Raw genomic sequence first — 22,312 nt, forward strand, 5'->3', positions numbered from 1 at the left:
TGATTTGCATTTCCTTAATGATTAGTGATTTGAGCATCTTTTCATATGCTTATTGGCCATTTGTCTGTCTTCCCTGGAGAAGTGTCTGTTCAAGTCCTTTGCTCATTTTTTTTGAAGTTTTTTTTTTTACATTTATTTATTTATTTTGAGAGCGCGCGCGTGCGCGCACGCGCGCGCACACACACACACACACACCCCAGCAGGGTAGAGTAGGGGCAGAGAGAGAAAGAGAGGGAGAATCCCAAGCAGGCGGTGCTGTCAGCGCAGAGCCTAACGTGGGGGTTTGATCACACAGCGAGATGATGACCTGGGCCAAGATCAGGAGTTGGACGCTCAACCTACTGAGCCACCCAGGAACCCCTGCCCATTTTTAAATCAGGTTGACTTTTTCGGTTTTTGAGTTGTAGGAATTCTTTATATATTCTGATTTCAATCCCTTATCAGGTGATTTCCACACATTTTCTCCCATCTGTTGGTTTCCTTTTTATTCTGTTAGTAGTGACCGTTGATACACAGACATTTTTAATTTTGATGAAGTCCAACTTACCTATTTTTTCATTTTGTTGAACTGTACAGATTCTAGCATCATATTTAAAAAATCATTGCCAAATCCAGTGCCTTGAAGCGTTTCCCCGTATGTTTTCTTCTAAGAGTTTTACGGTGTTAACCTTTATGTTTAGGTCTTTGATCCATTTTCAGTTAATTTTTGTATATGGTGTAAGGTAGGGAGCCAACTTCACTCTTTTGCATGTGGAGACAGTATCCAGTTTTCCTAGAACCATTTGTTGAAAAGGTTGTCCTCCTTCCACTTTTGCACCCTTGTCAAAAAATTATTTGAGTATATTTGTGTGGATTTGTTTCTAGTTCTGTTTTATTTCACAGGTCTATACATTTATCCCTTTGCTAATCTCACACTGTCTTAGTTATGGTAGCTGTATACTGAGCCTTAACACTGGGTAAATGGATTTCTCCCATTTTATTCTTTTTCAAAGTTGCCCCTGGTTTGTTTTTATTTTTTATTTTACACATGTAACCTATACTATACTTTGGTTTCATATATCCAGTAATTTATTCCAGTGTATTTAAACAGCAGATATTTTCCCATATTGTTCTTTGTCTTAACTGCAATATAAATGTATACCAAACTGTTTGTTTGTTTGTGGAAGTAATCTGATTGACCTCCTTGCCTCCAGGCTTATTTCTCTCCAGGCCCCAAACTGAACCTTGCCTTAGGTATAACTTAAAGGCAGTAGAATTTAACCATCTGTTTTATAGCTTTGGTGGTCCTGCATTTCATGTATGGAAGTGAGCATCTCTTCAGGGCCTCAGACTTTTACTAGTTTTAGTGGGGGCAGGGGGCTCCTCTTCCTTTTATTTTGGACCTCTCTACCACATTGCCTTTCTCGAGAGAAGACCTATAGTAACGCAAGTTGATTTCTGGTGTTCTAGGACTGCTTCACAAGCCCTTGGCCGTTTTTCAAGCTGTTTTAGCTCCATGGCAAGTATTCAGTGTGCTGTTCCCACCCCACCCTCTCTTAATGGCATGTATCAGTTTTCTACTCACCCACACCCACCTACTCCTGCCTCCTGCTCCTGTCAGATGTCTCTTGGCCTGGCTCTCCCATTGCTGCTATTGTCACTCTTACAGCTGTCTTCTTCCTTTCTTTGGCTACTGCCTGACTTCCGTGGCAGCTGCTCTGTCATTGCTTGTCTGCCATTCTGCCCCTTCTCCTACCCTCATACCCTGCACCCCTGCCCCACGTAGGTGTGTGATGTACATTCTCCGTGTTCACAACTAAGCTTTATCACCTTCCCCGTGGTATGCCGTGTCCCCAAAGTGGTCATCCTCCTGTTTATAGCATTATGACTCACCTAAGTGAGATAGCTGGGCCTTCCTTACCTTTGGCATCTTATTGTTAAGTCTTCAGTTCTACCCCCATGAAAGGCTTCCTGGACCCAGTTCCAACGTGTGTGTGTGTGTGTGTGTGTGTGTGTGTGTGTGTGTGTGTGTAGGCTTTGCCACACCAACAAGCAATTCTTGGACACCAGTGTGTTCAAGAACTCAAATGCATTCTGACACTGTCTACTTGGAGATAGAATCAGATTCCACAGGTAAGGGGCTCAATCCCCCAAGACCTCCCTCTACTTCAGATGACTGGCTGTCTACAAATTGGTGATTCCAGTAACCCCCTCCAACTCAGGAGGCCAGCTGCAAGTCCAGGTCCTTACCTGTACTTCTGACCAACTGGCTATAAATCAAAGGTTCCCAGGACTATCTCCTTGGGTTCGATTAATCTGCTGTAAGAGCTCACAGAACTTAGGAAAACCTGTTTACTCACTAGATTTTTTATTTTGTTATTACAAAAGATATTAAAGGATACAAATCAACAGCCAGATGAAGAGATACGTAGGCGAGGTCTTAACAAGGGGCTTCTGTCTTTGTGGAACTTGGGGCTTGGCACAGTGGCAAATGGAAGTGTTCTAGTTTCCCAGTTTGGAAGCTTTCTGAACCCCCTTCTTTTTTGTTTTTTATAGAGACTTCATTACATGGGCACAATTGATTAACTCGGTCATTGGTGATTAATTCAACCTGTAGCCCCTCTTCCCAGGAAATCCAGGTGGGACTGAAAGTTCAAATCTTCTGTTCATGGTTGGTTCCCATGATAACCAGTGTCCATTCTTAGGTGCTTTGCAAAAGTCACCTTCATTAATATAAACCCAGTTGTGGTGAATAGGTTTATTATAAATAGTGAAACACACATTTCATCTTTATGGCTCTGAACATTTTTGGGAACTGAGGGCAAGAGACCAAATATAACAAAAGATGCTCCCCTTGTCCCTGTCTGTCTGTCAGGACATTTTAAGGGTTTTGGGAGCTGTGAGCCAGGAGCTGTGAATAAAGATCAAATATATAACACAATGTTACATTAGTTTCAAGTGTACAACATTGAGATTCAACAAGTCTGTACATTTGTATATATTTCTTATAAATCACAGTGTCACGCCCTGTCAATTCTCTTATCAGATTCCTCTAGATATTCCTGCCCTGCCCTGAGGTCCTCCTGGTTTGTTGGCTAGGTGACTTCTGAAACCTTTGGTCAGAGCCGCTTTCTAACCTCAAACCACCCCAGTTGATCCTCATTCCTGCTGTCGTGGTTTCTAAAATCAAATTGTTCCAGTCAGTCTCCCTGTGCTTAAAGCCTTTGGTGGGTCTTGAGTGTGTTCCATGCAAGATCAGAACTTCTTATTGTGGCCTGGAAGCCCCTGTCTGATCTGATCACTGCTTCCTGTTACCTCACCACCTGCGTTACCTCCACACATCCTCACAGACCCCAGTCTTTCGTGTCTGTCATTTTCATACTCATTTAATGCATGTTTATTGAGGTCCTGCTGGATGCCCTCACCCAGCTCTTTGCCATTCCTGGAACCAGATAGGCTTGTTCAGGCCTCTGAGTCCTCTCGCTCGAAAGACTGTTTCTGCCATTCTCTTGGCTCACTACTTACTCTTTATCCTCCTAAGTTCAGTTCAAGAATTACCTCCTCTGAAAATTCCTTCTGGTTCTGCAGTTTCACCACCTCACCTTAATGTTAATCAGCTAGCATTATTTATGGCAGGTGATGATTCAGGGTTTGAAGAAATAGTTTCTTTGTGCCTCACAGCTGGCTAGGGAACTATATGGACGACAATGTTTTATCTAATCTTTCTGGTATTCCCAATGTTAGGTAAAGTGTGAAGGCAAGGACGTGAGCTTTGGAGTTTTAAATGCCCTGAGTTTGAATCCTAATAGCCACTCATTAGGTATGTGGCCTTGAAGAAATTCCTTAACCTGTGATCTTTAGATTCTTCATCTCTGGAGTGGAAGAACAGTATCTAACTCATTTTGAGGATTACATTGATTAAAGTATATAGAATGCCTAGTACTAGTGCTAAGCACCTATCAGGCAACCGTGGATTGTAGTTGTAAAAGTAGTTTTTGTTCTTAATAATAAATGATATAATGTTGATTGAATGAACTGTTAGCTGAAGGAATTGAAACCTCCTTCTAGGTGCTTTTTTTTTCCCCCCCAAAAATTTTTTTTTCTTAACGTTTATTTATTTTTGAGAGAGAAAGAGAGAGAGACACACACAGCATGAGTTGGGGAGGGGTGGAGAGAAAGGGAGACCCAGAATCTGAAGCAGGCTCCAAGCTCTGAGCTGTCAGCCCAGAGCCCAATGCGAGGCTCGAACCCACAAACTGGGAGATCCTGACCTGAGCTGAAGTCAGACGCTTAACCAACTGATTCACCCAGGCACCCCTTTAAAAAAAAAAAAAAAATTTAACGTTTATTTGATTTTGAGAGAGACAGAGACACAGCCTGAGTTGGGGAGGGGCAGAGAGAAAGGGGCTCCCCCCCCCCCCCCCAGCCCAGCCCAAATCAAGAACCTGAACAGCTCTAGGAGAAGGCCCAGGCAGAGTTTGACATTCTTAGCTGCCACTTCTTTGTTTCTCCCACACCTGGGAGACCTCCTCAGCAGGGCTGAGAGTTGAATACTTACTTTTCTCACAGAGAGCTTCATCTCTGTGAAAAAGGTGAGTTTACTTAAAATCAAGGCTAGTACTTAAATGGTCATCTATATTGAATATCTGAAAATCAGTGATTGATTAATGTGAACACATTTAAGTCAGTCACTGCCCCATTACTTAGAAATCTATAAAATGGAAATAATCATCAATTAGTTTTCGTTGGTATTAGAAAGATTTATCTGTTTCTCCATTAGTCTTTACATTTTTAAAGGGTCAAATGGTGATAAGATTTGTAAAGAGAAGTCAGATAGTCCTGGACTTGAATTCTGCTTCCACAATTTACCAGCTATGTGATCGTCTCTCAATTTCTTTATCTGCAAAATGAGAGTTAAGAAGAGTATGTAACTGGTAGAGTTGCTGTGAGATTTAACTGAGATAAAATGCCTCATATTGAGATAATTTGTACCTGATGCTTCATCATATTTTATCAGTACTAATGTATTGAATATTGAATGCATAACTTTGAATAGGTGTACTCTTAATAGAAGCTATCACAACCAAAGTCTACACTCTGGGTAGATTCGTCAAACTCTCCTTTGCTAGTGGGGGCTTCACAATATTGATTCCTGAAACATTTTTTCTCTAGCAAGTGAAGGCAGCATTGTACTTGCTGGCAAAGGGGCTGAGAAAAATACATTCCAGAGCACTTTATCATTCCCATCCTAGGTGATCACAAGTCATAACATTTAAGAGTTGGTCTTCTTATTCCTTATAACTAGCTGTATGTATCAGGATTGGGGTTGGTTGTATATATCAGAAAATAAAATAGGTTTCTTTCTTTCTCATATATATGAAATCTGAAAGTAAGCAGGACTGGTATGACCCGTTGGTCAGTGTCATCGGAGAACTGTTTCTTTCTAACTCTCTATTCTGCTATTTTATGTCACTTCAGGGTCCATAATGGCTGCTGGGGCTCTAATCATCACATCTAAATTCCACATTATAGGAGAGAGGACAGGAGAAAAAAACTTCCTTTTAAAACCACCTTCCTAGAAACCTCATCATACACTGTAGCTTATAATTTCTTGGCTAGAATTGAATCACTTGTCCACAACTAGCTCAGGAAGGGGGCGTGTTCTCCTTACTATTACCACCAGTTTTCGCCCTTCTTCCTCTTAAATGAAGATGGCATGTCTCTCAGGACCTCTCAGGGTCCACTGACAGGGAGTGTATGTTTGATCAAGAACTATTTCTTTTTGGCCTGAAGCCAAAGGAATCGTTCTCTAGCAGATACTCAGTATGACTGTAATGATACAGGTTGTATATTTCAAATAATTTACCCCTGAAATGCATGTAAGCATCTATAATCGCTTGCTTATAAAGTTAAAATCCAAGATTTCTGTAGTTCAAGGGAAATACCCCTGCTTCCAAAGGTGCACAACACAGTAAGTTGCAGTAACGCCTTTATCAGCGTCATAGGGTTGGGGAGGATTAAGTGAGAGGAGGCATACAAAGTGCTCAGTGCAGATGGGGCTTTGAGACAGGACGGCAAGTGTGAGTGATTTAACAGTTAGTGGACACTGCCCACTGTCCCCACCACTGAGTATACAGCCTCCACATGTATCCCTAGAGAATGTCTCAGATCTACACTGAATTCAGATTTTAATAACATTTAGAAAATGTTGTTAGACCCTCAGATATCAGGAAAACGATAGTTACAATTTTTCAGAACTTCTTTGTCATATATCCTAGGGCTTTTAAGTATTGCCAGTGGCATCTTGGTTTTCCTCTGTTATTTGAATGTTAAACTTTCCAGCACTCTAATGTATGTGCAATGGAACTGATTTTTTTTTTTTTTAACTAAGAAATGCTTTTGTAATGAAATAAGGACTGTATATTCGCCCTTTTTCTGGGTGTGGTAGAGTAGGAGAGAAAACAGAATGTGTGTGCCATTGTGTCTAATAAATTAGGGAACTGCCCAGAGTTCATGACTCATCTCCCAAAGCCTCCCTGCTCAGTTATTCTGTAACTCACAGTTAACCAAAGGATTATGGTTCACAAGTGCTTTTTGAAAAATGACCAAAGTATAGATTTGAGTTTCTTCCTTATTTTGCCTTTCCTGAAATACGTAATTCTGTCTTTACTCAGCTAGTCTTGTCTAATCAAAAATGATATGTGGGATAGCGGAAGAAATCATATACAGCTAACTCTTCCTTAACAAGGCATGTATCCCTTGGATAAATGCCTAGTAGTGCAATTGCTAGGTCGTAGGGTAGATCTATTTTTAATTTTTTGAGGAATCTCCATACTGTTTTCCAGAGTGGCTGCACCAGTTTGCATTCCCACCAGCAGTGCAAAAGAGGTCCTCTTTCTCCGCATCCTCGCCAACATCTGTTGTTGCCTGAGTTGTTAATGTTAGCCATTCTGACAGGTGTAAGGTGGTATCTCATTGTGGTTTTGATTTGTTATTTCCCTGATGATGAGTGATGTTGAGCATCTTTTCATGTGTTGGTTGGCCATCTGGATGTCTTCTTTGGAGAAGTGTCTATTCATGTCTTCTGTCCATTTCTTCACTGGATTATTTGTTTTTCGGGTGTTGAGTTAGGTAAGTTCTTTGTAGATTTTAGAAATGAACCCTTTATCTGATATGTCATTTGCAAATATCTTCTCCCATTCCATCGATTGCCTTTTAGTTTTGTTGATTGTCTCCTTCACCGTGCAGAAGCTTTTTATCTGATGAGGTCCCAATAGTTCATTTTTGCTTTTGTTTCCCTTGCCTCCGGAGACATGTTGACTAAGAAGTTGCTGCGGCCAAGATCAGAGAGGTTTTTGCCTGCTTTCTCCTGGAGGATTTTGATGGTTTCCTGTCTTTCATTTAGGTCTTTCATCCATTTTGAGTTTATTTTTGTGTAGGGTATAAAAAAATGGTCCAGGTTCATTCTTCTGCATGTCGCTGTCCAGTTTTCCCAGCACCACTTGCTGAAGAGACTGTCTTTATTCCATTGGATATTCTTTCCTGCTTTGTCAAAGATTAGTTGGCCATACATTTGTAGGTCCATTTCTGGGTTCTCTATTCTGTTCCATTGATCTGAGTGTCTGTTTTTGTGCCAGTACCATACTGTCTTGATGATTATAGCTTTGTAGTGTAGCTTGAAGTCTGGGATTGTGATGCCTCCTGCTTTGGTTTTCTTTTTCAAGATCGCTTTGGCTATTCGGGGTCTTTTCTGGTTCCATACAAATTTTAGTATTATTTGTTCTAGCTCTGTGAAGAATGCTGATGTTACTTTGATAGGGATTGCATTGAATATGTAGATTGCTTTGGGTAGTATCGACATTTTAACAATATTTGTTCTTCCTATCCAGGAGCATGGAATCTTTTTCCATTTTTTTGTGTCTTCTTCAATTTGTTTCATAAGCTTTCTATAGTTTTCAGTGTATAGATTTCTTACCTCTTTGGTTAGATTTATTCCTAAGTATTTTGTGGTTTTTGGTGTGATTGTAAATGGGATCGATTCCTTGATTTCTCTTTCTATTGCTTCATTGTTGGTGTATAGGAATGCAACCGATTTCTGTGCATTGATTTTATATCCTGCAACTTTGCTGAATTCATGAATCAGTTCTAGCAGTTTTTTGGTGGAATCTTTTGGGTTTTCCATATAGAATATCATGTCATCTGTGAAGAGTGAAAGTTTGACCTCCTCCTGGCTGATTTGAATGCCATTCCCATAATATATACTTTAAATATCTCATAATTTTATATATCAATTATACCTCAATAAAGCCAAAATTAAAAGATTCCTTTCACAGTGGCAGCGTAATATAATCAGGAATTAATGCAAGAAAACATGAATAGGACCAAAAAAATGAGTAAATACAGTAACACCTTAAGGAACATTTTCTGAAAAAGTAAATGGAGGGGCACCAGGGTGGCTTAGTTGGTTGAGTGTCCGACTTGATTTCAGCTAAGGTCATTATCTCATGGTCGTGTCAGGCTCCGTGCTGAGCATAGAGCCTGCTTGAGATTGTCTCTCTCCCTCTCTCTGTCTCTGCTCCTGCCCCACACACCCTCTCTGTCTTTCCCCCCTCTCAAAATACGTAAACATTAAAAAAAATAATAAGTGGGGAGAATACTGTGTCCCAGGATTATAAAATTCAGTACCATAAAATGCCATTTCTCTCTGATCTGGTTATTTTATCAGTCTTTTATTATAAAAATGTTCAAATATAGAGAAAAATTGAGACCATTTTTTACCCACCCCCACCACATAGACCCAACAATGAACATTTTATTATACTTGTTTTATCAAATTATTTGTCCATCTATCTGCCATTCCTCTGTTCATTCATATTCATTCATCATTCATATTGTTTTTAATGTATTTCAAAGTAAATTGCTTATATCAGGATACTTCTTCCCAAATACTTAAGCATGCATATCGTTTCTATTTGTTTATGGGTGGAATTGTCTTCAGAGGTGAAATTTATGTGCAAATGTACAAATGTATTTCCCTATCAAAATACAGAGTATCATGCTAAGCAAAATAAGTCCATCAGAGAAAGAGAAGTCGTATGATTTTACTTACGTGTGGAATTTAAGAAACTCACCAGATAAACATAGGGAGAGAAAAGGAAAAATAAGATAAAAACAGAAATGGAGGCAAACCATTAGAGACTCTTAAATACAGAGAACAAACTGAGGGTTGCTGGAGGGGTATTGGGTGGGGGGATGGGCTAAATGGGTGATGGGTATTAAAGAGGACACTTGTTGGGATGAGCACTGGGTGTTCTATGTAAGTGGTTGAATCACTAAATCCTACCCCTGAAACCATTATTGTACGGTAAGATAACTAACTTGGATTTAAATTTTAAAAAGAAAACAGTTTTTCTCTTGTCCAGGAAGATACACTTATATTTTTTTCCAGTAAACCTTTCATCTCTTTCATAGGCAAACATTGTTCTGATTTTTTTCCCACCATAGGTTAGTTTTTTAATCTTTTATTTTGAATTTTCTTTTAATTTCAATTATTTATTTTTTTAGTCATCTCTCTGCCTAATTGTGGGGCTCAAACTCACGACCCCAAGATCAAGAGTCACATGCTTTACTGACTGAGCCAGCCAGGCGCCCCTCCACTATAGATTAGTTTTGCTTGTTCTAGAACTTCACATGTATGGAATCATATGTTATATGCTCTTTTATGTAAGGCTTTTTTCACTCAGCATGATGTATTTTAGATTCATTCATGTTGTCATATCAGTAATTCTTTCCTTTCATTGCTGAGTAATATTCCATTGTGAGAACATACCACTGTTTATATAATTTCTTATTGATGGTTACCTGGATTGTTTTCAGTTTTCTGTTATTATGAATATTCTTGTACTAGTCTTTTTGTGCTCATATGTTTATATTTCTCTTGGGTAAATGTATAGGAATGGAATTACTGGATCACGAAGTAGGTATATATTTGGTTTTATAAGAAGCTGGTACCTGCAGGGGTACCTGAAGCTGTCATACAAACTGATTTTTAAAATAAAATGAAAATACAGGGCACCTGGGTGGCTCTGTCGGTTAAGTGTCCGTCCGGCTCAGGTCATGATCTCACAATTTGTGAGATAAAGTCCTGTGTTGGACTCTGCGACGACAGCATGGAGCCTGCTTAGGATTCTCTCTCTACCTCTCTCTCTGCCCCTCCTCCACTTGTGCATGCCTGTATGTGTGTGTGTGTGTACTTGCTCTCTCTCAAAATAAACATTTAAAAATAAAATAAAAATTTCACAAATAGTAGCCCATCCTAGAAACCATTCTGTGACAGGGAAAACCATTCCTACTATTAGAATGTGTGCACTGGGTTCCTGGCATTGTGCAGACTACAGCTGGCAGTTCTGGTTTCCGCCTGACATTTCATAGTACATATTTCCTTTGGATTCAAACTACTTAACCATTCATCTGTATTCGTAACCATTCACCTGTATCTGTATTCATCAAAGGCTAGACCTTCATCATAGAACCAGCTTTTAAAATCAATTCGGAGAGAGAGGTGTGGGGAAGAGATAAATTTGAGAATGTATGGGGTGTCAATAAATCAGATATGATAGAAGGAGGTTGAGGGATTTAACAACAAAGAGGTTGTGTGTGTATGTGAGAGAGAATGAGAGGGGCAGGGGAGGGAGAGAGAAATACCAATGGTTCCCCTCCCCCATGAATTTTAATTTAATTTTTGCAAAGTTTATTTTTAAGATAGCCAAAAGATGTCCTGTATACTGAAATAAAATGATCTCCAGAGAGCCTCCTCATTCTGTTCAAAACCAAAAGGTGTCTTGTATATTGAAATAAAATGATCTCCAGAGAGCCGCCTCATTCTGTTTAACAGGCTTCATAGTATTCCATTTTATGAATAGGCCATCATTTATTTAATCATATTTCTCTCTCCTGTTGATAAACATTTAGGTTATTTCCAATATTTTTCTATTGCAAACAGTGCTGCATTGAATATCCTTGTACATAGGGCATTTTTAAGGTATGAGTATATATATCTAAAATTCTCAATTGGAATTATGTCAAAGGGATTGTGCTTTTGCAATTCTGCTAAATATTTACAATCATATGAGAGTACCTTTTTTCTCAAATCTTTACCCCAGTACATTGTTGTTAAGTTTTTTATATTTGCCTATCTGATAAGCAAACACTGATATCATGGTGTAGCCTTAATTTGGCTTTCTCTAATCATGAGTTGAGTTTAAGCATTTTTTTATATATATAAGAGAACGGTTTCCTTTTCTGTGAATTGTCAGTTTCATATCTTTGCCCATTTTTCTTTTGGATTGGTGGTTCCCTTTTATTAATATGTAGGAATCCTTTATACATTAGGGAAATAAGACCTTTGTGAATGAGTTGGAAATATTTTTGAAGAGCTCATTCTTTAAAAATATAGAAGTAGTTGTTTTAGTGGAATGGTGGAAAAAGAAGCCAGATTGCCATGGAGACAACTCTTCCTAGAAATTTGGCTGCAAAGTAGAGTAGAGAGAATGCTAGCTGAAGGATTGATGTAGAGTCAAAAGAGTTCTCCCTTTCCTTTAAATTCTTATGTCTAAATGCTGTTGTAAGTTAAAGCGTGGAGGTGGTGGTAGGGGATCTACAGGACAGGATTCCTAATGAATTGAGATTTTTAGGAACTGTAGATGAGGAGGAAATGTGTAAATATGTTGACTGGGAGTTAAGGGTGTCATGCAGTCCAGTGGCTTCTATTTTCTCAAGTGAAGGCAAAGCCAACAGCCAAGAGTGTGGGAGGAGGTGGTTGGAGAGGAGAGGAGGTTCTTTGAAATCACTGCTATGGAGAATTGGAGAGAGCTGAGGAGGGAAATATAGAAACATTGCAGAAATTGTTTGGAGTTCCATCGAAGCAGAAGTAGTATCAGCCTTATGGCTTGTTTGGTTTTCTTAAGCAGCATTTGGCAGTCCCAAATGTGGGGCTGTTGGTTGGATTAGTTTAGGATTGGACTGTTTTTGTTTTTCCCCATGTAAGTAGAATAGAACAGGGGTAGCAAAAGAATTTAGGATGTTAGCAAGGTAGTGATGGAATTGACACCAAGCTTTCTTGGGTAGAGGAGGAAATAGGACAGAAATACTAGATAGAAAATTAGAGAGAGGTTCAAGGGACCAGAAGCCTAGGTGAGGTCAGAGAACAGGTGTAGACATAAAAGAGAGGGAACTGTAAGGAATAGAGAGTGTGGTGGAGAGTGGGAAGGTAAGCCTCAGTCTGAGTTTTTCCTGGTGATGACAGAACCATTGTCAAGGCTGGCCCAAGTGGAGTAGAGATGTAAGGTTCTTGGAGTTGAGGAAGTCCAGTAATTCATAGGCTGGCCCAGATGTGAATTGTTGTGGCTGTCATCTGTGAGGATGTTGAACCATCTTCCAGGAGAATATCAGGACTGGGGGATGGGAAGAAAATTGTGAGCCACATTGCAGTCTCTTCAGTGATAAGGGAGTGCTAGCAAATTATTAGGCAAAAAAGCCCTCAAGAATGGGGACCATTAGAACAGGTTCTAGGAAGAATGGTTTGCATATGAGATCCTTGAGTGAGGAAACCTCAACTCTCCTTGGTGACATGTAGCTCTGGGATACTTGGAATAGATTTGGAGACTGGAAGAGGAAGGAAGGAAGCAAGCACAGGTATGCATGCAGTTTAGTCTGGGAGGCAGGAAGTCACAGGAATTTGCCAGAGAGACTTTATAATATAAATTTATAATATATTATAAAGTCTCTCTCTGAGAAGAATGAGGCCTTGACTGTGGTTTTCCTGGTTGTGGTCTATAGCTACACCTTGTTACCGACATGGATCTTTTTACATTAACATACCTCTCACAGCCTCGTTTACACGCACAGATCCTCTCCAACTTGCCATTCACTGTGCACTTCTTTCCCCTTGCAGCCTTTCACATGAAGTACTGTCTTTCTTCTGCAGTTTCCTTCTTTTTGATTCATATATTCATGCTCTGTAGTGAAATCCGATTTCTTTTTAAGTTAATTTGATTGGTTATTTTTTTAATTTTTATTTATGTTAGAGCATGCGTGCACTTGCATGCAAGTGGAGGGGCAGAGAGAGGGGCTACAGGATATCTATGCTGATAGTGAACGGTAAGTACAATACAAAGAAGAAAATAAAAATCATAAAGTGCCATGCTAAATGTTTATAGATTTTCCCTTCCAGTTTTATTTTCATGCATATACTTTCATACACATACATGAATCTAGTTAAGGTCATATGGTATATTCAGTTTTGATCTGTTTTTTTAAGCTTAAAAAATGAAGGTCTTGTTCTATTTTCTTAAATTCTTTGAATTGTAACAGTATATCATCTTGAATAGCAGCAACATAGTACTTATTTCAGCTTTTTCCTATTTTCCCTGCTGTTGGATATTTGGATTGTTTCTACTTTTCCATTTAATGAATATCTCTGTATCATTTTCACCTGAGTTTCAGATAATTTACTTTTACTTAGAATAGAGCCTTGGAAGTGGGTCACAAAACAATATGGACACATTTAAGATCCTTGTATAATCTTTCTGGGAAGGCATTTGTTGTTACAGGCTATTGGCCATTCCGACCAGTGTCTGATTCCTTTTCATGAGACTCTTGCTAGCATTGAATACTTCATATAATTGATCATTTCTGATTTGGAAGGTAGAAATATTATCTCGTTATTATATTCCTTTGATTAATGGGGATGGTTAGCACTTTTTCATGTATTTTCTTAGCTGTTTTTCTCTTCTGTAAATTACCTGTTTAGGATTTTTAGGGTTTTCAAAATTGAGGTCTTCGTGTTTTCCATATTGATATGACTTCTTATTTTAACGCTTTGTCTTATTGGTGGCAATTTTCCTAGTTTATTTCCCTTAAAAAAATAGACTTTATTTTTTAGAGTAGTTTTGGGTTCATGGTAAAATTGAGCAGAAATTAGAGTTTCCCAATACTCCCTGCCCCCATACATGGACAACCTCCCACGCTCGTCATCCTGCACCACATGGTACGTTTATTACAGCAAATGAATCTGCATTGACACATCGTTATCATCTTGTTTCCATTAGGATTTACTTGGTGTTGTGCATTCTGTAGGTTTGGACAAATATATAATGACATGTATTTACCATTGTATTATTATACAGAATAGTTTTACTTGAAATCCTCTGTGCTCTGCCTTTTCATTCCCTCCCTCCTTCCTAGCTCCACAGCCACTAATCTTTTTACTGTCTCCAGGGCCTTGCCTTTTTAAGAATTATGTCCTATAGTTGGAATCATACAGTATGTAGCTTTTCCAAATTGCTTTCTTTCACCTACTAATATGCATTTAAAGTTCCTTCATGTCTCTTTGTGCTTTGATAGCTCATAACCTTCTAGTGCTGCATAATATTCCGTTGTCTGGATGGAGTCCAGTTTACTTATCCATTCACCTACTGAAGGGCATCTTGGTTGCTTCCAGTTTTGGCAATTAAGAATAAAGCTGGGGCTTTATGGGGCACTTTGGTGGCTCAGTCGGTTGAGTGTCCAACTTCAGCTCAGGTCATGATCTCACAGTTTGTGAGTTCAAGCCCCATGTCGGTCTCTGTGCTTACAGCTCAGAGCCTGGAGCCTGCTTCAGATTCTGTCTTCCTCGCTCTCCGCCCCTCCCCCACTCATACTCTGTCTCTCTCTCTCTCTCTCAAAAATAAACATTAAAAAAAATTTTTTTTTAAAGAATAAAGCTGTTGTAAACATCTGTGTGCAGATTTTTGTGTGGACATAGTTTTAAACTTGCTTGGGTAAATAACAAGGAGCGCAATTGCTGGATCCTATGGAGAAGGTTTAGTTTTGTAAGAAACCACTAAACTGTCTTCCAGAGTGGCTGTACCACTTAGCATTTCTGCCAACAATGTATGACACTTCCTGTTGCTCCACAGGCTCACCAGTATTTGCTGTTGTCAGTACTGTGGATTTTGGCCATTCTGATAGATGTGGTGTCTCATTGTTTTAACTTGCAATTCCTTAATGACACATGTTATTGAATATCTTTTCATATGTTTATTTGCAATCTATCTTCTTCATTGAGGTGTCTAATAAGGCCTTTGGCCCATGTTTTAATTGGTTTATGTTCTTAGTTGTTCATTTTTAAGAGTTCCTATAAATTTTGGGTAACAGTCCCTTATCAGTTGTGCCTTTTGCAAATATTTTCTCCCAGCCTGTGGCTTGTCTTCTTTTTCTCTTGAGATTGTCTTTCACAGAGCAGAAGCTTTTAATTTGAATGAAGTCCAGGTTATTATTTCTTTCATAGATCGTGCCTTTAGTGTTATATCTAAAGAGTCATCACCAGGGGCGCCTGGCTGGCTCAGTCGGTTAAGCGTCCGGCTTCGGCTCAGGTCACGATCTCGCGGTCCGTGAGTTCGAGCCCCGCGTCGGGCTCTGGGCTGATGTGTCTCCTGCTCTCTCTGACCCTCCCCCGTTCATGCTCTGTCTCTCTCTGTCTCAAAAATAAATAAACTTAAAAAAAAAAAATTAAAAAAAGGGGCGCCTGGGTGGCTCAGTCGGTTGAGCGGCCGACTTCGGCTCAGGTCATGATCTCACGGTCCGTGAGTTTGAGCCCCGCGTCGGGCTCTGTACTGACAGCTCAGAGCCTGGAGCCTGTTTCCGATTCTGTGTCTCCCTCTCTCTGACCCTCCCCCGTTCATGCTCTGTCTCTCTCTGTCTCAAAAATAAATAAACGTTAAAAAAATTAAAAAAAAAAAAAATAAAGAGTCATCACCATACCCAAGGTCATTTGACTTTCTCATATGTTATCTTCTAAGAGTTTTATAATTTGTGTTTACATTTAGGTCTGTGAGAATAAGTTTTTGTGAAAGTATAAGGTCTGTGTCCACATTTTTTTCTTGTGTATGTATGCCCAGTTGTTCTAGCACAATTTATTGAAAAGACTATCTTCGTTCCATTGTATTGCCATTGCTCCTTTGTCAGAGGTCAGTTGACTATATTTACGTGGGTCTGTATTTGGGCTCTCTCTTCTGTTATATTGCTCTATTTTTCTATTCTTTCACCAATCCCACACTTTTTTTTAAATTTAATTTTTTAAATTTACATCCGAATTAGCATATAGTGCAACAGTGATTTCAGGAGTAGGTTCCTTAGTGCCCCTTACCCATTTAGCCCCTCCCTCCTCCCACACTCCCTCCAGTAACCCTCAGTTTGTTCTCCATATTTATGAGTCTCTTCTGTTTTGTCCCCCTCCCTGTTTTTGTATTATTTTTGTTTCCCTTCCCTTATGTTCATCTGTTTTATGTCTTAAAGTGCTCATATGAGTGAAGTCATATGATTTTTGTCTTTCTCTGACTAATTTAGCTTAGCCTAATACCCTGTAGTTCCATCCACGTAGCTGCAAATGGCAAGATTTCATTCTGTTTGATTGTCGAGTAATACTCCATTGTATATATATACCACATCTTCTTTATCCATTCATCCATCAATGGACATTTGGGCTCTTTCCATACTTTGGCTATTGTTAATAGTGCTGCTGTAAACATTGGGGTGCATATGTCCCTTCAAAATAGCACACCTGTATCCCTTGGATAGATACCTAGTAGTGCAATTTGCTGGGTTGTAGGGTGGTTCTATTTTTAATTTTTTGAGGAACCTCCATACTGTTTTCCAGAGTGGCTGCACCAGCTTGCATTCCCAACACACTGACTTGAATACTGTTGCTTTATGCTAAGTCTTGAGTCTGGTAGTGTTAGCCCTCCAAGTTTGCTCCTCTTCAGTATTGAGTTAGCTCTTCTCAGTCTTCTGCCTCTCTGTATAATCTTTAGAATTAGTTTGTCAAAATCCACGAAATAACTTGCTAGGATTTTCATTGAGATTGCATTGAGTCTGTAGACCAAGTTGGAAAGAACTGACATCTTAACAATATCGAGTCTCCCTGTTCATGAACATATTTATGATTGATTTCTTTTACATTTAGTAGCTTTTATTTTTTCTATCATCAGATATGCCATTTTACCTTTGTGGTTTCTTACGTTAGAAAATCTTTCCTCATTCTGAGCTCACATAAATATTCATTTCTTTCCTTTTAAAATGTGTTTTTAGGGCACCTGAGTGGCTCAGTTGTATCTGAGTATCTGACTTCCGCTCAGGTCATATCTCATGGTTCATGAGTTCAAGTCCCGCATTGGGCAAGCTCAAGCCCTACCGCTAGTGAGTCCCACTTCTCTCTCTCCCTCCCCTTCTTTCTTTGCCTCTCGTGGGATTCTCTCTCTCCCTCTCTCTGCCTCTTGCTCACTTGTGCCCTCTCTCTCTCTCAAAAATTAAAAAAAAAAAATGTGTTTTTAAGCATTTAATTCTTCTACCCATCTGGATTTTATTTTTGGTATTTGGAATGAGGTGACAGTCTAACCTTCTCCCCCTAAATACATAGTTATTTTTCCCCCAAACCATTTCCTATCAAGAATAGACATGTACACATATATAGTAATCAGCCTTCCAGTTTGTTTTCTAACCCTTTTGTAGGAAATTGTATGCTTTCCCAATTTTAGATTATGGTCAGGTAGGAATAGTGGAGAAGTGATCAAATCTCGTATGGCTGCACCTTGGGGGAGGCATTACTAACCCCATTTCCCTACTAGGCATGTTGCTGGTACCAGAGTCAAACTCCTGAGATGTGTACAAACCACCTCCATCTCCCCACTCTTCCTCAGAGGTTCTCATGTACCCCTTGGAAAGTACCCCTTGCTTCCCTTGAGCATCACGACCATATTTAGTTACCACCAGGCTGTGAGGCTCCTGAAGATGGAATGTATGAGTGTATTGCTCCCTGGTTCTTTCCCTAGTACCTAGTTCACTGAAGGGCACAAAAATCCGAATGGACCAATGAGCCACTATTACCAGTAAGAATGTGCCACAGCCCTCTGATGCGGTTTGTGATGAAATAAAGGTTGGGAACAGCTGTATAAGGTCTGTTTCAAAGGGCATCACATTCATACAGTCACCCTACCTTCTCCAAACTTCTCATGCTGAACATGCTAAAGCTGCACATGGCAAGCATGAGAGGAGCTTTTCACGGGACTGCTGCCTGGCTCTTACCCCCGGAGATGCAGTCTGCTATGGGAATTTTTTAAAGTTCTTTGGGTGATTCTAAAGTGCAGTCAAGGTTGAGAATCACGCTTTAAAAAGTAGGTTCTTATTAAGTATTATTTGTATTGATATAATGATTCAATTAAGTGGTTGGATTTGGGGGGAAATGTGCATATCAGACTCCCAAAAGATCATTGGTCCTATGTGCACATTTTATTGCTGGGAAGACTTTACTCCACATACTCCTTTGGTGAGTATTTTGGACATGGTTAACAATAATATAGGGCCTTATCTAACATGGCTGTCTGTTTTCTAGGCCAGCATGGATTCCTGGTTCATTCTTGTTCTGCTTGGCAGTAGTCTGATACGTGTAGGTGCCAACAATGCAACCACAGGTAAGTTGTCATTTAATAAAGCTGGCATTCAAAATGGAATTTTGCTGTCACATTTAATGACCTAAAATTGGAGACCTAGGTGATATTAAAGAAAGAAAAAATACTAAAGTTTTACTTTAAAGTGATGGTATAAAGTAAATATCTTTGGAAATCTGAGTTGTAGTGAATGCTCAACATTGCTCTATATACAATATACTACTTTAAAGAAGTAGATTATATGTTCATTCCTGAAAAATTTTTTTAAAAATGTTGCTACTTAAGATTCCTGTATACTGATTCTGAGGAAATAAGTAATGAATCCAGTTTTCTTCTTCCCTTAAACAGTAGTCCTTTGGAAGTGCTAGAAAGGGCCCACCATTAGATAAAAGTGTGTGTGGGGTGGGGGGTGGGGGTTGGGGAGAGAGAGAGAGGGAGAGGTCTTTCTTTGGCCTCCTGGTGTTTAAGAGTTTATTAAGGCTTGCTGCTTTGTGCCTTACAACTTCAAGCTATCACATTCTTCATGGGTTGTTTTCTTTCTTGTGTGTGTGTGTGTGTGTGTGTGTGTGTGTGTGTGTGTGTGTTTATAGTTTCACCTTCAGTAAGCGTTACAAGATCTATGAAAACATCAACAACAGCATCAGTTAAAGAAGAGACCAAAACTTCAAGTCCTGCTTCTTCAGTAACTTCTCTGTCTGTGGCACCAACATTCAGCCCAAATCTAACACTGGGACCCACCTATGTAACCACTGTCAATTCTTCAGACTCTGACAATGGGACCACAAGAACAGCAAGCACGGATTCTGTAGTCACTACAATTTCACCTAATGGAACGTGGCTTCCAGATAACCAGCTCACAGATGCCAGCACAGAACCTTGGGAGGGGAACTCCAGCACCGCGGCAACCACCCCAGAAACTTTCCCTCCTTCAGGTACTAGAGATGGTTTCTATTTGTTTTTTCTTTTTCTCTTTGAAGTTCCTCACCATTTTATTGTTTTGTGTTTTCTAGCTATAAGATTTCTTGAAATAATAAACATTGCAAACTAATGTTAGCAGATATAGAGAATTCTTAGGAATATCTGGCTAACATAGAGTTAAGAGGAAAGAAGAGATATTCCGGAGGCTATCCTGCTTTGCCTGACATTCCGGTTAGACCAGGGAGGCTTAAGTGTGAAAGGTGGAGGAAAAAGTTTGAAAATACAAGAGAAAGGGGAGCTAACTGATAATTCGAGAAGCTAAAGATGAAAGGGTGCAGAAGCTGCGTGACACGATTAGCCTTGAACAGAAGGGACCCTTGGAGATCATGGGAAGGCGAATGGGTCTGGACGTGCATAACAGATATGGGATAGGAATCCACAGGCTAGGGGTGGAGTTAGAGGAGCTCAGGAAACAGTTAAGTTGCAGTGCCAGTTTGCTCAGGGCGTCAGCCCTGCCCACTTCTTTCCTTCAGTTCATCACTAGCTGATTTGCAAGTGGCACCAGAAATAGAATCAGCCTTGAGTCAGAAACCAGGTCGGGTAGGGCAAGTTTCTGACCCCTTTGAGCCTCAGTCAGGGTCCTGGTCTATAAGAGAGAAGGGGTCCCTCAGATGGCTTCTGTGAAGAGTAAAGGAAATTGTCCCCCGACAGCTGTGTAACTGTCATTCCTTTCCTAGCAAAAATCACTGTTCCCTCTGTTTTGTTTTGTTTGAATGTTTATTTTTGAGAGAGAGAGAGAGAGAAAAGAGACAGAGCTGGGGAGGGACAGGGAGAGAAGGAGACAGAGAATCCCAAGCAGTCTCTGCACTGTGTGTGTAGAGCCCACTGTGGGGCTCCAACTCACAAACCATGAGATCATGGTCTGAGCCAAAATCAAGGGTCAGATGCTTAACCGACTGAGCCATCCAGGTGCCTTTTTTTTTTTTTTTTTTTTTTTTTTAAGTAGGCTTCATGTCCAATGTGCAGCCCAACATGTAGCTTGAAATGAAATCAAGAGTCAGACTCTTATCCAACTGAGCCACTCAGGCGCCCCGTTGTTCCCTTTTCTGTGGTCTCACCCCTTTGGTTCATATTTCTTCCCTGTTAGATGGTGAGGGCCCCTAGATTAGAATCACGTCTGGCTCATGGAGAGCATTCAGAAAGTATTTGCTGAATTGAATCTCATTCGGTTACTACACATGACATTTTTTAGCTAGACCGTGTAACCCAGACCCTGCACTTGCCTGCTTTAATCCCTTGTTTTCCACTGGAAAGGCTATGCAGCACTTGCAGTTACGAGCAGTCTGGTGAGCCACGCTACCTGAGTTTGGATCCCATCTCTGCTGTACACTGGCTGTGTGACCGTAGGCAGGTTTATTTCACCTCTGTACCTTAGTTCCTTCAACTGTAAAATGAGAACAAGTGATAGTAATAATACTTCCCTTGCTCAGGAACTAGTAGGATTAAATGAGTTGATACAGGGAAAGCATTTACAGTGCACACCTGCACACGGGAGGCACTATTTTTAAGTGGTAGGCATTGTACTAAGAGTTTTACGGAGGTATCCTATGAATCCCATGAGGTGGGTTCTGTTTTCTGTTTTGCAGGTGAAGGAGTTTTACAATGATGAAACTAACTCCAGGAGTGTTTTTCAAAGTAAAGGTCGTGACCAATTCATGACATCATTTTCAGTGGGCCATCCTGAGTGATTTGTTTCTTTGTTTTTTAAGTGGATGGTCCTGTTCCATTTTCTGTTCTTTTTATGTAATGTGTATTATTTTGTGAAACTTTAATTTCAGTTATACAGAAGCACATACTGAGTAACATTGTAAAAGATATTTCTTGCTGTGAGTTATGGCTGTTGCTTAAGGAGGGAAGACGAAATAACGTATGAAATAACTCGTATGAACTGAATGAGTGGGAAAGGTGAGCCAGTAACCCATGCCTGGCTGACTCTGCAGCCTGTGTTCCTCGCTTCTGTCTTCATTTAACTGTTCTGTGAGATGACTGGATAATTCTCTCCTTTTCATAGATGCTTTAATGTAAGACTATAGAGGTTAAGTGATTTGTCTTAGATCTCAGAGCCAGCAGGTAGCAAGTTAGGCCTATTTCTCACTCTTGTGGTCTTTCCACTCTGCTGTTAAGGAAACGAATTTTCCATAATCTGCCTTAGGTCCAAATTATGCCACACCTAAGAAACCAGTTATTATACAGTTAACACATTTCATGTCTCAGGAGAGACTGAGGCTACATTTCACTGGTGACTTTTTCAAGATGAGTAAAACTCAAGGAAACCTTTATGGTACATCAGGATGTCACAGTCTGAACCCCTCATCCTTCTCATCACTACCCTTTTACCAGTCCTCCCATAATCGTTACTTAATAATTTTTGGTTAAATCAGTATTTAAGGCTTTATCTTACTATAACTGTGATGTTATTCCCTGCTGAGCTATAGGTGTAATGTGATCATTTTTCTTTTCTTGTACACTTTTTTTCCTGGATTTTATAATTGCCTTATGTTTCTGTTTTAGTTTTCTTTTTGCCTATCGCCAGCCAGTTCTTCTCATACTTTCCATAGACTCTCGATATAGTTTCAACAAAGTCAGATCTGTCAGGTAATCTGTTTTTTGTTTTTTGTTTTTTCCTACAGATTTTCCTCCTGAGTCCTCCATTGTCTTACTCAAATCTGGGCTTGATCGTCAGGGCTGCTGCCTAGGTGTTGGTCTGGGATTTCCCTTCTCTTTTATTTTGTGAATTCCTTTGTTTCCTGGCTTCTATATTGACATCTTTGTTGGATTACTCCATCATAGGGTAGAACATATCCTCCAGTAGCCTCCTGAGAGAGAGGTCCAAGGGAGGTACATTGCATGCGACCTTACGTGTCTAAAAATGG

General features: G+C 39.8%; 1 protein-coding gene across 6 annotated transcripts in view; it reads left to right on the top strand.

Annotated features, from left to right (window-relative positions):
- Positions 1-22,312, top strand: part of PTPRA (protein tyrosine phosphatase receptor type A) — a 158,906-nt gene that overhangs the window by 66,428 nt on the left and 70,166 nt on the right. For 4 of the 6 annotated variants that reach the window (XM_042980793.1, XM_042980796.1, XM_042980794.1 and 1 more), the window contains 2 exons: positions 18,407-18,485; positions 19,052-19,393. In XM_042980793.1, coding sequence (XP_042836727.1) covers positions 18,407-18,485; positions 19,052-19,393 — 421 coding nt within the window. Of the gene's footprint in view, positions 1-2,533; positions 2,619-17,990; positions 18,189-18,406; positions 18,486-19,051; positions 19,394-22,312 lie in introns of those variants that run through there. The other 2 variants (XM_007073202.3, XM_042980795.1) reach the window with 2 other exon arrangements.

Source organism: Panthera tigris, chromosome A3 (assembly GCF_018350195.1).
Source record: "Panthera tigris isolate Pti1 chromosome A3, P.tigris_Pti1_mat1.1, whole genome shotgun sequence".
Classification (NCBI taxonomy): Eukaryota; Metazoa; Chordata; class Mammalia; order Carnivora; family Felidae; genus Panthera; species Panthera tigris.